Source organism: Puntigrus tetrazona, chromosome 25 (assembly GCF_018831695.1).
Source record: "Puntigrus tetrazona isolate hp1 chromosome 25, ASM1883169v1, whole genome shotgun sequence".
NCBI lineage: Eukaryota > Metazoa > Chordata > Actinopteri > Cypriniformes > Cyprinidae > Puntigrus > Puntigrus tetrazona.
The window spans coordinates 12425197-12440818 of record NC_056723.1 but is presented as its reverse complement, the minus strand read 5'-3'; the positions used below and the strand labels follow the sequence as shown (position 1 = coordinate 12440818).

General features: G+C 38.8%; 1 protein-coding gene across 3 annotated transcripts in view; it reads right to left on the bottom strand.

Moving 5' to 3' along the window:
* The window catches only part of wwp2 (WW domain containing E3 ubiquitin protein ligase 2), a 35194-nt gene extending 21676 nt beyond the window's left edge, over positions 1-13518 (bottom strand). For all 3 annotated transcript variants that reach the window (XM_043227742.1, XM_043227744.1, XM_043227743.1), the window contains exons 1-5: positions 13448-13518; positions 12650-12744; positions 10553-10709; positions 10330-10451; positions 9036-9173 (exon numbers count right to left, since the gene is read on the bottom strand). In XM_043227742.1, coding sequence (XP_043083677.1) covers positions 9036-9173; positions 10330-10451; positions 10553-10709; positions 12650-12722 — 490 coding nt within the window. In that variant the 5' untranslated portion in view covers positions 12723-12744; positions 13448-13518. The remainder of the gene's footprint in view (positions 1-9035; positions 9174-10329; positions 10452-10552; positions 10710-12649; positions 12745-13447) is intronic.
* Between the last annotated feature and the right edge of the window lie 2104 nt (positions 13519-15622).

Sequence of the window (15622 nt, the reverse complement as noted above, 5' to 3'; positions counted from 1 at the left end):
AATTGCTGGTCATAGTCTTACTCCGAAAACATCATTTTTGTAAACCATGTAATAGTAGTGATCTGCATTAATATGTGCTGTGTGTTGAGTGACCCAATATATTAAAATATATTGAGAGAGAGCTAACAAACATACTATTATGCCCAAGCATTTATGAGCTCAGTTGGTTAAACTAGTTATATCCAGTTTTCTGCATTTACTCCAGTAGATGTTCATGTAGTCTTTTGGACATTACATATGTTACTTTAAGAGAGTACACTTTCATGTCCTACTAAGGGTGTAAAGAAAGACGCCTTCATATTGATCCAAACTTTCTTTCTTCCCTGGAGCACAAAAAAGTGATGCCTCCGTGTTTTTATCTTTTTTTTTTCATATAAATGTCCACGTGACTTGCCTGATCATGTCATACAATAATTATTGTTCACAGAAAATCCTTACCTCCTAGTTAGCTTTTTCAGATTGATGTGTTTTTTTGTTGTTTATGCTGTTTCTCACACAAATTTGTTCAGTATATGAAAAAAAACTGAGGGAAAATTACACAAAATTTTCCCTTTTCTGAAAATTATAGTTTGGAATCCCATCAGGAGAAAATTTCCAGATAACCATGGTTTACTATTACTATTGCATTTTGATGCTGCTTATGTTGTTGCTCTTTATGAATCTTGTTTTTTTTTTATACATTCGTTCTGTTTTAAGTAGTTTAAAAGTGAAAGTGTCTGTTAATAAAAAGCTTGCACTTGTAAAACTCAAACTGCGGCATTAAACATTTTATTACAAAAATCACAAGTTACTGTAAGAAAGTTTGAGGCTTAGTAAGTTTGAGCAAACGTTTCTGTTTACTGAATATGTGTGCCATTCTGTCTTTCCCCAGGACCGTACACAAAGAGCTGTTTATATGGTGCGTGTGTTTCAGAAAAAAATCTGCCAGGGGAAATGAGGGAAAACATTAAACCAACAAGAGCAACTTCAGAGTGAACAGAGGACCCTAACAAACCTTCACACACTCAACCTTTATCCACCGATGAAGGTCAAACACAACCTCGCACACTTAGAGAAAACACACTCCAGATCTTTATACTGAATGTAGCTAAAAGCAGGATTTGAGAGGCCATGTCAAAGCCAGTTCTTGTTCTGATGTCGTAAAAAGGATGTTTCATATGTCAAATGCCAATTTATGAAGCATTTGAGTTTATACAATGAGTAACTCAAAGATAAAGTCAGACAAATCGCTGAAAAAATAAAAACCACAAAACCATAAGCAACACAGTAAAGTCCTTCATAGACACATGCATAAGCATTAACACTCAGACATAGTATCAATGTTTATTACAACCTCATTCAAACATGTCCATGTTTCAAACGGTTTACAAAAAAATTTAATAATCAAATTATTATTCAAAAAATTAATTGCATTTTTTTAAATGCAATTAATCACATCCAAAATAAAAGTTTTTCTTTACATAATATATTTGTGCATACTGTGTATTATGTATTTGTATTATGTACACACGCATATGGATATGTGTGTACGTAATATTTAATAAAAATCTGTTATGTCTATATTAAAGTGTATTTATATACAATACCAAATTAAAAAATTAACATATAAATGTATTTACATTTAAATAATTTCAAAATATATACTATATGTGTCACGCCATCACTTCCCACGCCTACCGATCCCACCACCTGATCACAATCACCAGAGTACTGATCACCCGCACCTGTAGTCACCTACTTGCCCCTGTATAAAGCAAGCTCACACCAATTCACAGTCAATGGCTGATCTCAAAGTTCCCCCAAAGCAACCTGTCTCGTCGAACACCTATCCGCCCGTTCACCCATACCGGAATCACCCTCTCACAAGGTCCACACAAACCTGCTAGCCTCCATTCCTGCCACTCCCATTCCTCCAGAATACCACCTGTACTCCTATGTCTTCAGCAAAACCGCCATCACTCACTTACCTTCTCACTGTCCATGGGATTGTGGCACCGATCTGCTGCCTGGTGCCAAACTGCCCAAAGAGCAAAGAGTTTCTGAGTCTATCCTTTATCGGCCCCAGAGAGAGAGGCCATGTAGGAGTATGTGCAGGAGGCTCTTAATCAAGGGTTCATTCGACCATCCACCTCACCAGCCACCTCTAGTTTCTTCTTTGTTCCCCAAAAGGATGATGGACTGCGACCATGCATTGACTATCGAGCCCTTAATGACCAAACTGTAAAATTCACCTACCCTTTGCCTTTGGTTCCAGCTGCCCTAGAGGAGCTCCGAGAGGCACATTTGTTCAGTAAGCTGGATCTAAGAAATGCATACAACCTCATTCAGATCTGCAAGGGGGATGAATGGAAGACGGCCTTCAGTTAGACCCTAGCCTTCTTTTCACAGAAACTGGCCCCGGCGGAATTACGATGTAGGTACCAAAAGCTCCTAATGATAAAGCTTGTCTTAGAAGAGTGGTGTCACTGGCTGGAGGGAGCCAAACACCCATTAAAAGTCATCACCGATCACAAGAGCTTACATGACCTGAGAGAAGCCAAAGGATTAAACCCACGACAAGCCAGGTGGGCCCTGTTCTTTACTCGCTTCGACTTCAAAATCTCCTATCAACACGGTGAAAAGAACTTCAAGGCAGATGCTCTCTCACGATTAAACCAACCCGACCCAATGCCAGAGGCTCCAGAGCCTATCTTACCTGCTTCAGCCTTCCTCGCACCCATACAGTGGACCCTCGACAGTCAAATCCAGGAGGCTACTCAGACGGAACCTGCTCCCCCAGGAGGAACAGAAGAGAAGATCCTTGTGCTGTCCACACTCCGTCTACCCCTTCTGGACTCAGTTCATACCTCTTCGAGATCAAGGCATCCAGGCAGCCACCAAACCCTCTCGCTCCTCTCTCCTCCGGTTCCGAGAGAGCAAGAGGGTATGGGACTCATCCCACATACATCTCCAGCAGGCAGTCCAGAGACACAAACTCCAAGCCAATGCCCGCCAGTCCAACACCCCAGTCTACCAACCAGGTGGCCGCATCTCCGGCTGCCCTACAGAAAGCTGAGTCCCCAGTACATAGGTCCTTTTCCCACCAATGTCTCACTGTCACTTCCCACGACTATCAATCCCACGAAATGGTCATGATCACAATCACTGGAGAACTGATCACCCACATCTGTAGTCACTCACCTGCCCCTGTATAAAGCAAGCTCACACCATTCAGTCAATGGCTGATCTCGAGGTTGCTTACCTGATGTTCTGGTTCCCGTTCTACCTGCCTGCTAGCTTCTGTCTGCCTGCCTGAGAGACTTCCCTATGTTTGTGATCATCCTAGAAGGAAAGAACTTTGACCTACTTATCTGAAGTTTGATATTTGAGAGTACTGTTATTCACTTTGTGTTTGTTTGACGGTTAGAAGCCTCTGGAAGCTCCGTGTGATTAAACAAACCTTTTGTTTGAACTCAATCTCTGTCTCCTTAACCAGAACGTGACAAAATGTGTGTGTTTTAATATATTCATAATACATTTTAAAGTTTGACAGCAATAAAAATATAATTGCCTAAAACTTTTGCACAGTGCTCTCTCTCTCTCTCTCTCTCTCATATATACAGACGTGGACAAAATTGTTGGTACCCTTTGGTCAATGAAAGAAAAAGTCACAATGGTCACAGAAATAACTGTTATCTGACAAAAGTAATAATAAATAAAAATTCTATAAATGTTAACCAATGAAAGTCAGACATTGTTTTTCAACCATGCTTCAACAGAATTATTTAAAAAAATAAACTCACGAAACAGGCATGGACAAAAATGATGGTACCCCTAGAAAACACTGAAAATAATGTGACCAAAGGGACATGTTAATTCAAGGTGTGTCCACTAATTAGCATCACAGGTGTCTACAACCTTGTAATCAGCCATTGGGCCTATATATATGGCTCAGGTAATCACTGTGTTGTTTGGTGATATGGTGTGTACCACACACTCGACATGGACCAGAGGAAGCAAAGGAAAGAGTTGTCTCAAGAGATCAGAAAGAAAATTATATAGACAAGCATGTTAAAGGTAAAGGCTATAAGACCATCTCCAAGCAACTAGATGTTCCTGTGACTACAGTTGCACATATTATTCAGAAGTTTAAGATCCATGGGACTGTAGCCAACCTCCTGGACGTGGCCGCAGGAGGAAAATTGATGACAAATCTAAGAGACGGATAATCCGAATGGTAACAAAAGAGCCTAGAAAGACTTCTAAAGAGATTCAAGGTGAACTTCATGCTCAAGGAACATCAGTGTCAGATCGCACCATCCGTCGTTGTTTGAGCCAAAGTGGACTACATGGGAGACGACCAAGGAGGACACCATTGTTGAAAACGAATCATAAAAAGCAAGACTGGAATATGCCAAACTACATGTTGACAAGCCACAAAGCTTCTGGGAGAATGTCCTGTGGACAGATGAGACAAAAATCGAAGTTTTTGCCAAGGCACATCAGCTGTATGTTCACAGACGAAAAAATGAAGCATATCAAAGAAAAGAACACTGTCCCTACTGTGAAACATGGAGGAGGCTCTGTTATGTTCTGGGGCTGCTTTGCTGCGTCTGGCACAGGGTGTCTTGAATCTGTGCAGGGTACAATGAAATCTCAAGACTATCAAGGAATTCTAGAGAGAAATGTACTAGCCAGTGTCAGAAAGCTTGGTCTCAGTCGCAGGTCATGGGTCTTGCAACAGGACAATGACCCAAAACACACCGCTAAAAACACCCAAGAATGGCTAAGAGGAAAAAATTGGACTATTGTAAAGTGGCCTTCTATGAGCCCTGACCTCAATCCTATTGAGCATCTTTGGAAGGAGCTGAAACATGCAGTCTGGAAAAGGCACCCTTCAAACCGGACACAACTGGAGCAGTTTGCTCATGAGGAGTGGGCCAAAATACCTGCTGAGAGGTGCAGAAGTCTCATTGACAGTTACAGGAAGCGTTTGATTGCAGTGATTGCCTCAAAAGGTTGCGCAACAAAATATTAAGTTAGGGTACCATCATTTTTGTCCAGGTCTGTTTCATGAGTTTATTTTTTTAATAATTCTGTTGAAGCATGGTTGAAAAACAATGTCTGACTTTCATTGGTTAACATTTATAGAATTTTATTTATTATTACTTTTGTCAGATTAAAGTTATTTCTGTGACCATTGTGAGTTTTTTTCTCATTGACCAACAATGTGTCCACGTCTGTATATATATATATATATATATATATATATATATATATATATATATATATTTATTTCATTGACCAGAGAGAGAGACCAAACCAGCATCAATTCTTATTTTGTCCATGCAAAGTCAGAGATTTTGTAGGATCAGTCAAGTGTATGATTCAATTACAAGGTTCAAACAACTGCAGTCATCAAGGAAGGTTCAAACCCAGTCATGAACTGAAACAGAAACAGCTGTGTAGGAGGCTTAAAAGTGGGTGAGGAACAGCCAAACACTGCTACCAAGGTGAGGTTGGGAAATGCAGTTTCATGTCATGGCAAGATTGAACACAGCAACAAGACACAAGGTAGTTATACTGCATCAACAAGGTCTCTCTCAGACAAAGTTTTCAAAGCAGACTGGGGTTTCAAGATGTGCTGTTCAAGCTCTTTTGAAGAAGCACAAAGAAACAGACAACGTTGAGGACCGTAGACACACTGGCCTGCCAAGGAAACTTAGTGCAGCAGAAAAAAGATAATCAAGTTTATCACCCTTCAAAATCAGAAGATGTCCAGCAGTGCCATTAGCTCAGAACTCAAGTACACACGAAAACATAGGAACTGAGGTGCGGACGAATGGCAGCAGGTGCTCTGGACTGATAAATCAAAATGTGATATATCTGGTTGTAGCAGAAGGCAATTTGTTCGTCGAAGGGCTGGAGAGTGGTACAATAATGAGTGTATGCAGGCAACAGTGAAGTATGGTGGAGGTTCCTTGAACAATTGAGGCTGCATTTCTGCAAATGGAGTTGGAGATTTGGTCAGGATTAATAGTGTGCTAAACGCTGAGAAATAAAGGCAGATACTTATCCATCATGCAACACCATCAGGGAGGCGTATGATTGGCCCCAAATTTATTCTGCAGCAGGACAATGACCCCAAACATATTCTCAAAGTCATTAAGAACTATCTTCAGTGTAAAGAAGAGCAAGAAGTACTGGAAGTGATGGCATGGCCCCCACAGAGCCCTGAGCTCAACATCATTGAGTGTGTCTGGGATTACATGAAGAGACAGAAGGATGTGAGAAAGCCTACATCCACAGAAAATCTGTGGTTAGTTCTCCAAGATGTTTGGAACAACCTACCAGACGAGTTCCTTTAAAAACTGTGTTTAAAAACTGTGCAAGTGTACTGTGACGAGTCGGCTGCCCCTCCCCTTTATTGTCATCATCACCCCATCCTTTATTTGCCGCCCTTCACCAGGCTCCCGACAGGAGTGGGCGTGTCTGAGAGGAGGGGCGTGGTATTGGACAGGTCTGGCGGCGTGTGACGAGGCACACCTGAAGTGTATCGAGCCTCATCACCGCCGCCGTTAAATACCGAGCACGCCTCTCCTCGAGAGACCGGTCTCTTTCCACGTGCATGCACGCTGGTGTCCTCGTGGGTACAGGAAGGGAGCGTGAAGGAACTCGCCACGCCGCCAGAGAAGCGCACTGTCGGACTCCGTAGTCCAGCCGATGACTGCTCACGTGTACCGCTGACGGGCCAGGATGCCGGGCTGTTTATCCCTTCAAATCTGCTGACCGGAAAGAAGCAACGGAGAAGCCGCGGGAAGAAGCGTGCGGCTGCCGGACTCCGCCCCTTACCTGGACCCTTCCCCCTTGAACACTACCCGACCTGCACTTCCCCTGCAGCATGACGAGTACACCAGTTCCCCCGTTTATTTGGACACTTTCTCCCCTGGACACTTTATTTTGTATATTCTGTTTATAAAAAATGCCTCTCCAAGGCCTGACGCCACATCCACTCTGTCTGTCGTTGGCTCCTCCCGCCACAGTACCTTGAAGAATTGCTGCTGTTGCGAAAGCAAAGGGTGGTCACACCAAATATTGATTTGATTTAGATTTCTCTTTTGTTCATTCACTCCATTTTGTTCATTTATAAAAAATAAATGTTTAACACTTCCATTTTTGAAAGCATTCTTTGTTTACATTTTTCACACCTGCCTAAAACATTTGCACAGTACTGTATATACACACACACTTCTACTTTATGTTCATATATTTTAGGTAGAAATCTAACATATTTTCCCCTGAACATATACATGTATGTGTATGTGCATATTTATGTGGTAATTCTTTAACTGGGATAATTTGGCGATAAAAGTGATATGGAACTGTAATGTCAGAAATACTTTAACTGCCCAGTTATTGAGTGCAGGCCAATCAGATTTAAGCATTTTAAAATGATCAAGCAATAATTAAGCAAAATAGCATGGCAAGGCTATGCTATATTGGAGTAAGCATTAGAGTCGGACATCAGAACAAACAAACACAGCTGCCAGTTTCTTCAATTAAAGTGCATTCTCTCTGTCTGAAACTGTCTGTAACACACTGGGTGGTATTATTATTATTATTATTATTATTATTATTATTATTATTATTATTATTTTATTATTATTATGTGCATTTGTTTGTGTGTGCATATTTATTGTGTATATTTATTACACACACACACACACACACACACACACACACACAAGCATGTATATATGTAATGAATAATATAAATATATACAAGCAAATATTTTCAAAATATAGACTGTATTTGTGTCTCTTTATATATACACAAAGATACACAGTACAATATATATTGCATAATTTAAGAGTAATCATTTGACAGCACTAATAAATATCTATATAATAAATATGAATTTATATTTTCAACCAACATTTTAATTCAGCTCAATATTTCATGCTGACATATTTATTTATTTGATAGGTAGTTGTATAAGTCAGATAATCTACAATACAAAACCCATTACATAAGTTATATAAGTTTAGGTATATAACATTGTGAACATATAATATCATAATAGGAGTTGGAGGTTAGCCATGGGAATATTTTGCAGGCAACATTTCAACCATCCATGCAAAATGCAAAACACTTCTTCAAATATGTCCCTTGAATTTTAGCAGTTCATAGACTCCGAATGGATTTTTAAGGAACATTAAATTGTTACATGTTGACTGACTGATGTGCTGATGTCGCACATATTACTAGCTATGTTGTTCAGTTGTTCAGAAACTAAACTTAGTCTTTCTCCAGTAACCAGTGTTGCGAAGGTTACTTTGGTAATAGGTTATGTAATAGGTTACAGATGTTACAACATTTTAAATGTAATATGTAGCGTAACTATCACAAACAATCTATTAAAGTAATATAATGGATTTGATTGCTTTTACATTACTTTTCTTAATGCAGATTTAGCATTATAACAAGATATAGTTTAATAGCTTTGATACTATTTTTGAAATCATATATTTGCATTAACATTTTACTAAGTAACTAATTTAATAACACATTTTGTCTTAGTAACTGTAAAGTAAGTTACAGTAAAATTGACAATCCATAATTTACAGTACATGTAACTTCAATTACATGTAACTAGTTCCACTGGCAGTAACAGTAACAAACCAGCAGCCATGCATTGTCTAACTGACACATGGCTGCTTCCTAGAGCAGCTTGTTTCCAAGAAAAAAAGAGCCTAAACAGATTAGGTTTGTGAGTGGTCAGAAAACCCATTGACCTACTGGGTTGTGTTTGTCAGTTGTGAGTACACAGAGGAGAAAAGCTCTCTTGTGAGCTTTAGCCGGGCCTCCTCTGGTCAAATCCAACTCTTTCCATTCCTGCCCCTCTCACCACAACCTCTGCGATTCCTGCATTTAGTTTAGGTGGAGTCACAGCCAAGGCTGCGCGCACTCATGAATGTGCGTTTGTTCATACGTTCTGTGTGCTCTCCGAGTGTTTTCTATGAAGTGTGCATGTGTGTCTGTGAACAGGACTTACTGTCTGGGGCAGCGCTGCCATTGGGCAGAGATCCTAGATCAACAACCAGGCCGTCCAGACAGACGTTGAGCTCACCTCCTGCTACAACTGAGCCTTTGTTCTCCGTCTGTAGCACCAGACTGAGCTGAACATTCTCCACTGCCAGTCAGAGAGAAACAGAGAGAGAGAACTCTAGTGCCAGCAAATACATTTCATTTACATTCATGACATTTCATTCGACTGATACTTGGTTTTGGCAATACGCTAATTCACATTTTATGTTTTGAAATGGCATGCTAGCAAGAATAACATTAAAATGGGTGACTGGTTTAAAAGGGCTTGGGGGAGAGATCAGCTGGTCTTTATTTTCTTGGGGAAGTGTAAAAAAAAAAATCAGTTCAATTAAAATTAAAATTCACTGTTATTTCATGCCAAATCTCTATGAATTTCTTTCATGGAAAAAAAGGACATTGAGAGCATCCTGTCTGATGCTAAAAGTTCAAGTATTTTTCTAAACAATGTGAAGGAGACAGCTGACTCAGAAACAACTTGTCCAAAAAAACACTAGGGCTAACGTTGTGGAGTGACGCTGCTCAGTCAAACCTCAAAATCTTTCAGGAAAAACGCTGCACTGAGCTGAAAGGAACATGTGGTAAGTTTGTACGGATTTTGTCAAAAGACCCAGCACTGCAAAAGAATTAATTACAGGAGGTCACATGTTTTCAATCAGAGACTTTCCCCCTGCTAGTATAAAATGTTATGTTATGAGGTACTTTAATATTGGGGCTGGGAAAACTACTTATTGATTTTTGTGTATAATATTTGTTGTTAAACAAAACATATTTACCATTTGACAGGGATGAAAACAAGACTGTGAGTGACAGAAGTACACTGTGGTTCGGTCGATTTAAAAAAAAAAAACTAAAAGTAAACAAATCCCTAAAAACCTTTCCCTAAAGACCTTTGCACAACCTTATTTTCAAACAACAAAAGGAGCTAATTTACACCCAGTGTATGCTGCATTACTACCCAAAAACCAAGTACTACATCTCTGATGGCATTAGTTTTACCATTAATTGTAATTGGATTATCACAATTAATGGCACAATAAATGTAACTGTTGTTTCCCAATGACACACTAAAGACAGAAACAACTGACTTGAACCATTTTTAGCTGCTGAAAATACTAATCTTTTTGGCTACCAATTTATGTAAATATACACAATGCACTAAATGCACCATGTGTTACTTATGCTTGTCATGGACCGCTATTTTTAAGGGTGTCGGAATCTTTGTACGATTGTGATGAACTTACTCTTTCCATCATGTGTTCGCAGAGTGTCAAGTAAGTCAATGGTGGCGCTGCCAAGAAGTTCCTTCCTCAAAGTGTGACAGCTCCACAACTTCAGATCCAAACGACTCTGAGGAGTCACATTCCTGTTCGAAAAATAATAAAAACGTGACGGTACAGTATTTCATTTTTGGTCATTTCAAATTAAGAAACCATTGTATATAATCTCGGTCATATAATGCCTTACAGGGTAAGGTCTTCATTCCATTGCAGCTCTAGGTGTCCAGTGCGTTTGCCTGTTTTCTTCGTTTCACTGGTCAGGCCATCAGCGGTCACCTCCACAAACGAACTCAAACGAGAGTGACGACTGGGCAGTTTAGGAGACTGAGGCTTAGCAGACAACACTGAGATGAGCGGAACAGAAAAACTCTTTTAACACTTAAACGTTCAAAAAAAATGTCAAAGAGAGGCAGTAGATTATATTCTAATTCAGTACAAGTTTCACTACAGAGTACATTCCATAATATCATATTTACGATCAAAATAAACAAGTAACGGTAAAAAAACATCCAGTGGAGGCCACAGCACATTTTCTAAATGAGTCCCTTTCCACCTGAAAGAAGCATTTATTTTAGACTGAAATATATCGCACAACAGAGAAGACACAGATAACTAGCTGACAGACAGAACAGGCCACTTGTGATGACATAAAAAGTCTCAGCATCTACATTTTGTTCGTTTTATTAGGAATTTTAGGACTTTAAATATTAGGAGTTTTGGCGTGGTTGTTCACATGCACTGACTGCAGAAAATCCATTCGGTGTCTTTAAATTAGCATGAAAAACGCAGCTTGAAGTAAGTTTTTGGTTTCCTGAACAGCACAAAATTCACTGTGGCCTACAAGTTAACGTTAGATCTTCTGCTCCATCCACTGGTTAAATAAAAGACATATGTTATACACATTATACATAGGTCACCTTTTAGAGCAGTGTTGCTGTCAATAAGCAACCAAGTGAGTCAGATATAAATGTGTTACCTATACGCACTGTTTCCAGTAGCGCCCTAGCAACATTGCTCAAAAAAATTGCTCCACATATCATCAGCCTGACAGCCTAAAATTTGACGTTAAGGTATGTTTAACTAATGAGACACGAGACACCTATGCAACACTTATTTTCCCCTCATGGTCTACGGATCCCCTAAATTAGAATCGGCCACTCCATGTATTAAACGCAACCGCACTGCATCTTCATTTTCAAACACCACTGAAAAAGTTAACGTTACGCAGTTACTATCAACCAACTTTACTGTCCGGGCCCCCTGGTGGGTATGTGGGCCCTACACATCCAAAATCATTAGGACGCCGGTATTTTCAGCAGCTAAGAAATAGGTTTTGTTTGCTCCGCACAGAGAGGAAATCAGATCATCGTCCAGCCTGTCCGGAATGACATGAATAAACAGAAGAAATGGAGACTAAATCCAGAAGAACTGTGTCATCCAGACGCTTCAAAAAACGTGCAAAGCTACAGTACTGTTAGAAGTTTTTGTGTAAAAAAGTAATGTCATAGGTATATTTTCTTTATCAATTAACTTGAACCTGAACTTCTCCAGTAAGTATTGTTCGTTTGTGAAGTATATTTGCATAAATTGTTCTGCAAAATATGTTTTTCTGCAGTATCGGCGGCTCAGTGAGTAAATAATAAGCAAACCTATATTCTTTTGACATGAGTGAGCCGATTTCTGGCTTTTGTTAAACAGGTTTGTCCCAATAAACTGTCCTTCATCTAATAAAATTTACATTATAAACATTAGAATTTACCCTCAATATGCTACTGAATATTGTTTTATAATGTACTACGGTAATGAAGCATAAATATCTGCCACCCGACTAATATCATGCACGCCTGTTGCTAATGTTTTTTTTATTTTTGTGTAAGCTAAATTTATTTGGAATATATTGCTTCTTCAACTTAGCGTAACTGCCAAAAATATCATCATTCAGTTAAAGACAGCTGTTGATTGTTGATATCAACAATTAAATAAGCCACAAAGACTATGATTGCGTGATCAAAAAAAAAAATCAAGACCATGAAGATTTCAGGAAAATTTGGATTCCTGTAAAGAACATCCTGTCAAATAGGAAATGTGAGTGAATGTATCCTGGCATGATCTCGGCAATGATGTTATTATTCAGTGCACATCACCCTCTAGAGGAAACGCAGCACAGTGCAAAAACACATGCGTCACATCAGCTTTTAAAAAAAAATCATCACATCAGCTGCAGATTAATCAATCACAGAGCCGATGTTGGTGGAACTGGATCAAAACAGGCTGGGTTTCCTACCTTTCAAGGTCAGCTGTGATTTTTCTGTGGCCTGAGCGCTGGCAGACTGAGACACACTGGCAGCTGCCATCATCACTTCACATCACATCACAGACCTAAACACATACGCACACACACACATAATCATCATCAGCATTATCATCATCATCATCATCATCTTCAATAACACTCATAGTTTTTCAGCCACTGTATGCCGTAACCAGAACATAATAAGACACCGAGATCATCACTGTTAGCAAAAAAAAAAAAACTCAACAGTGATCTCCTGAAGCACAGACGCATATTACAGTTCGAATCAGGATGATTTTACAGAAACTGTGCAGGAATCAAAAGAAAATGCTGAGAAGGTCAACCACAAAGCTTCATGTATGCTTTGTAAACTGATTTTGATGAGCGGACACAAACTAACAGCAATAACACATGTTTCCTACCGCAAAAAAGCTTAACACAATTTCATAACAACATAAGAGCATATTGTGTTTATGTTGTTTCAGAGATGACATAACAACATAACATCACAACATCACGTTTGCATTCGCCAACGATTCAGACAACTGTCAGACTCGACGGGAAATTGTTTCCGCAGTTATTTAAGATTCATAATCATCGCTAATTTTAAGTTTCATTTCTCATGACGGGTGAGTGACGCTGTTCGGCTAACTGCACATCATTTTTATATCAAAAGTCGCAATAGAGTTGAAACCGTCAAGAAGAACATTTAGTACAGGCGGACAGGCTTACAGTGATTAAACGGGTTTTCTGTTTATAATAACAAACAAAAAATGTTTTGATCTCTACCTTTTATCTGCCGTGAGACTGTGAAGCGCTAACTGTCATTTCCGCTTTAATGTCAGGGTCATGTGACTCAGGGACCAGCGCCGCGGTGGATTATGGGAGCGGATATACGGATTTTTTTTTTCTTTTTGCAGCTAAAACAGCCGAGCGCACTTATATTGTTCTTGCTAGGTAAAATATGGTTAATTTAATTATTTTTAGTTAATTATATAATTTATATAATTTAAGCTATTCAGGAGTATCCATTGTTTTCCTCTCTCTCTCTCTCTCTCTCTCTCTCTCTCTCTCTCTCTCTCTCTCTCTCTCTAGTTTTGTCTACTTTTTATGGCTGACAGCTAAATGAAACAGTACATAATGTTTGGACATGCATTGCATAACAATACATGACTGATCTCTTCAATTTGCCTTTCTGGGGATTTTTTCCTGTTATAAAAAAAAAAAAAGAGAGAAATGAATAGTGAATAGGACACCACCACATGATCTTGAGTATTAATTGAATGTACCTGTTCTGTTCTTTTTAGGTAGGTGGTTGCAAATCTGACTCAAGCCCCGGTTTGGATTATTCTCTTATCTGGCCTTCACTATACCAATGCTTTTGACCCTGCCTGTGTTTTGACTACATGTGTTTATCAATAAAGGTCTATAATGGAACCAATGAGACGAGAGGCCTGCATATCCATTTGCAGACTTTTATTAAAAAGAAATAAAAGTGAATAATCCGAATAGACAAGTCAACAAACAGAATCTAGGGGGCTAGACAAAAGGGGCTAATTTAAAAAAAAATTAGGTGCGCTATTTCTTTAAATGATGTGTGTTGTCCTTGGCTTTTTAAAAAATTTTAATTCAAGTGTACACAATCTTGAAAAACATATTTCTGAGTTCTGTATCCTTCTGTGCTGTGTTTGCTAATTTGTTCTGTTAGGAAGATAACTATGCCTTTAAGTCTCCTTTGTAAGAGATATGCCCATATAAATCAAGAACAATGCATCTGTAACTGTATTTATAAACTGCTTACTGTTGACTATTAATGTTAGGACAATGCTTTATACAAAATGAAATGCTGATTTTCTCACGTCATTTTTATTTGATGTTACTTTGAAACATGATTTTGAAGAGACGCCATTAATTTATTTTATTATAGATTGTTGTGTAGGCTATAGCCGGTTTCTTTTTATTTTCATTTCAACTTAACACTTAATTAATTTCCATGTAACAGAGAGAGCTAGGGATGTTTATTATTATTATTATTATTTTTCCTAAACAATTGAATTTTAATTAAATTGGTTAACCGTTAACCATCCAGCCTGTTACCCATTAAAAATACTAATATTTGTTTTACGGAGACGACAGAAAGCGACCGATTTTTTTATTAAAAGGAGTGGTTGCTTAGAAATGTTAGAAGAAATAATATATTGCGTGAAATTTTTGATGTTTTTGACATGTCATTTGACGGGCGTATACCATACTCAGACTTGAGTGCTCGGAAAATATTTCAACAGTAAATTACAGGCTGTATCATGCCATGAATGTTTTGAATTTATGAATTTATCAGTCTTTTGCGTAATATCAATACATGTGCCCCAAATGTGCTATGCGCACTTCCATGAAATAGGTTTAAACTATAATAGTTCATTTGTTCTATTTGTTTGATTTGATTTGTTTCCATCTCTGCAATTTAAAAACAATCCGAAAGGTCCCCAAACGTCCTATATTTGCTGCACATGCACTTCTGGCTTCCTTGGTGTTTTTGATATCTTTGTAAATTCATCAAAATACTAAAAATAAAATAAGTGCATTGGGTAAGTATTCTTACTCTAAATATTCAGTTGCGTCTTTACAGCCTCAAATATTTATAGTTTGATGTGACAAGCTTTGCTCATCAGCGATTTGTCAATTATCTGCCAGTCTCCTCTTCACCTCTCAAGCTCTTTGAGGTCGGATGGGGGCAGATGAACATCTTCCTCCAGAAATATTCACAGAGTTGTTTATAAGCCACTCTTGCTGTGTACTTAGGGTCATTGTCCTGTTGGAAGGTGAACCTTCTGCCCCGTCTGAGTTTCTGAATGCTCTGGACTGGGTTTCCTTTAAAACTGTCTCTATATTTTGCTGCACTGAGCGTTCCTTCTACTCTGACGAGTCCCTCAGTCACTTGCCCTGAAAAAAACAGCCCCACAGCTA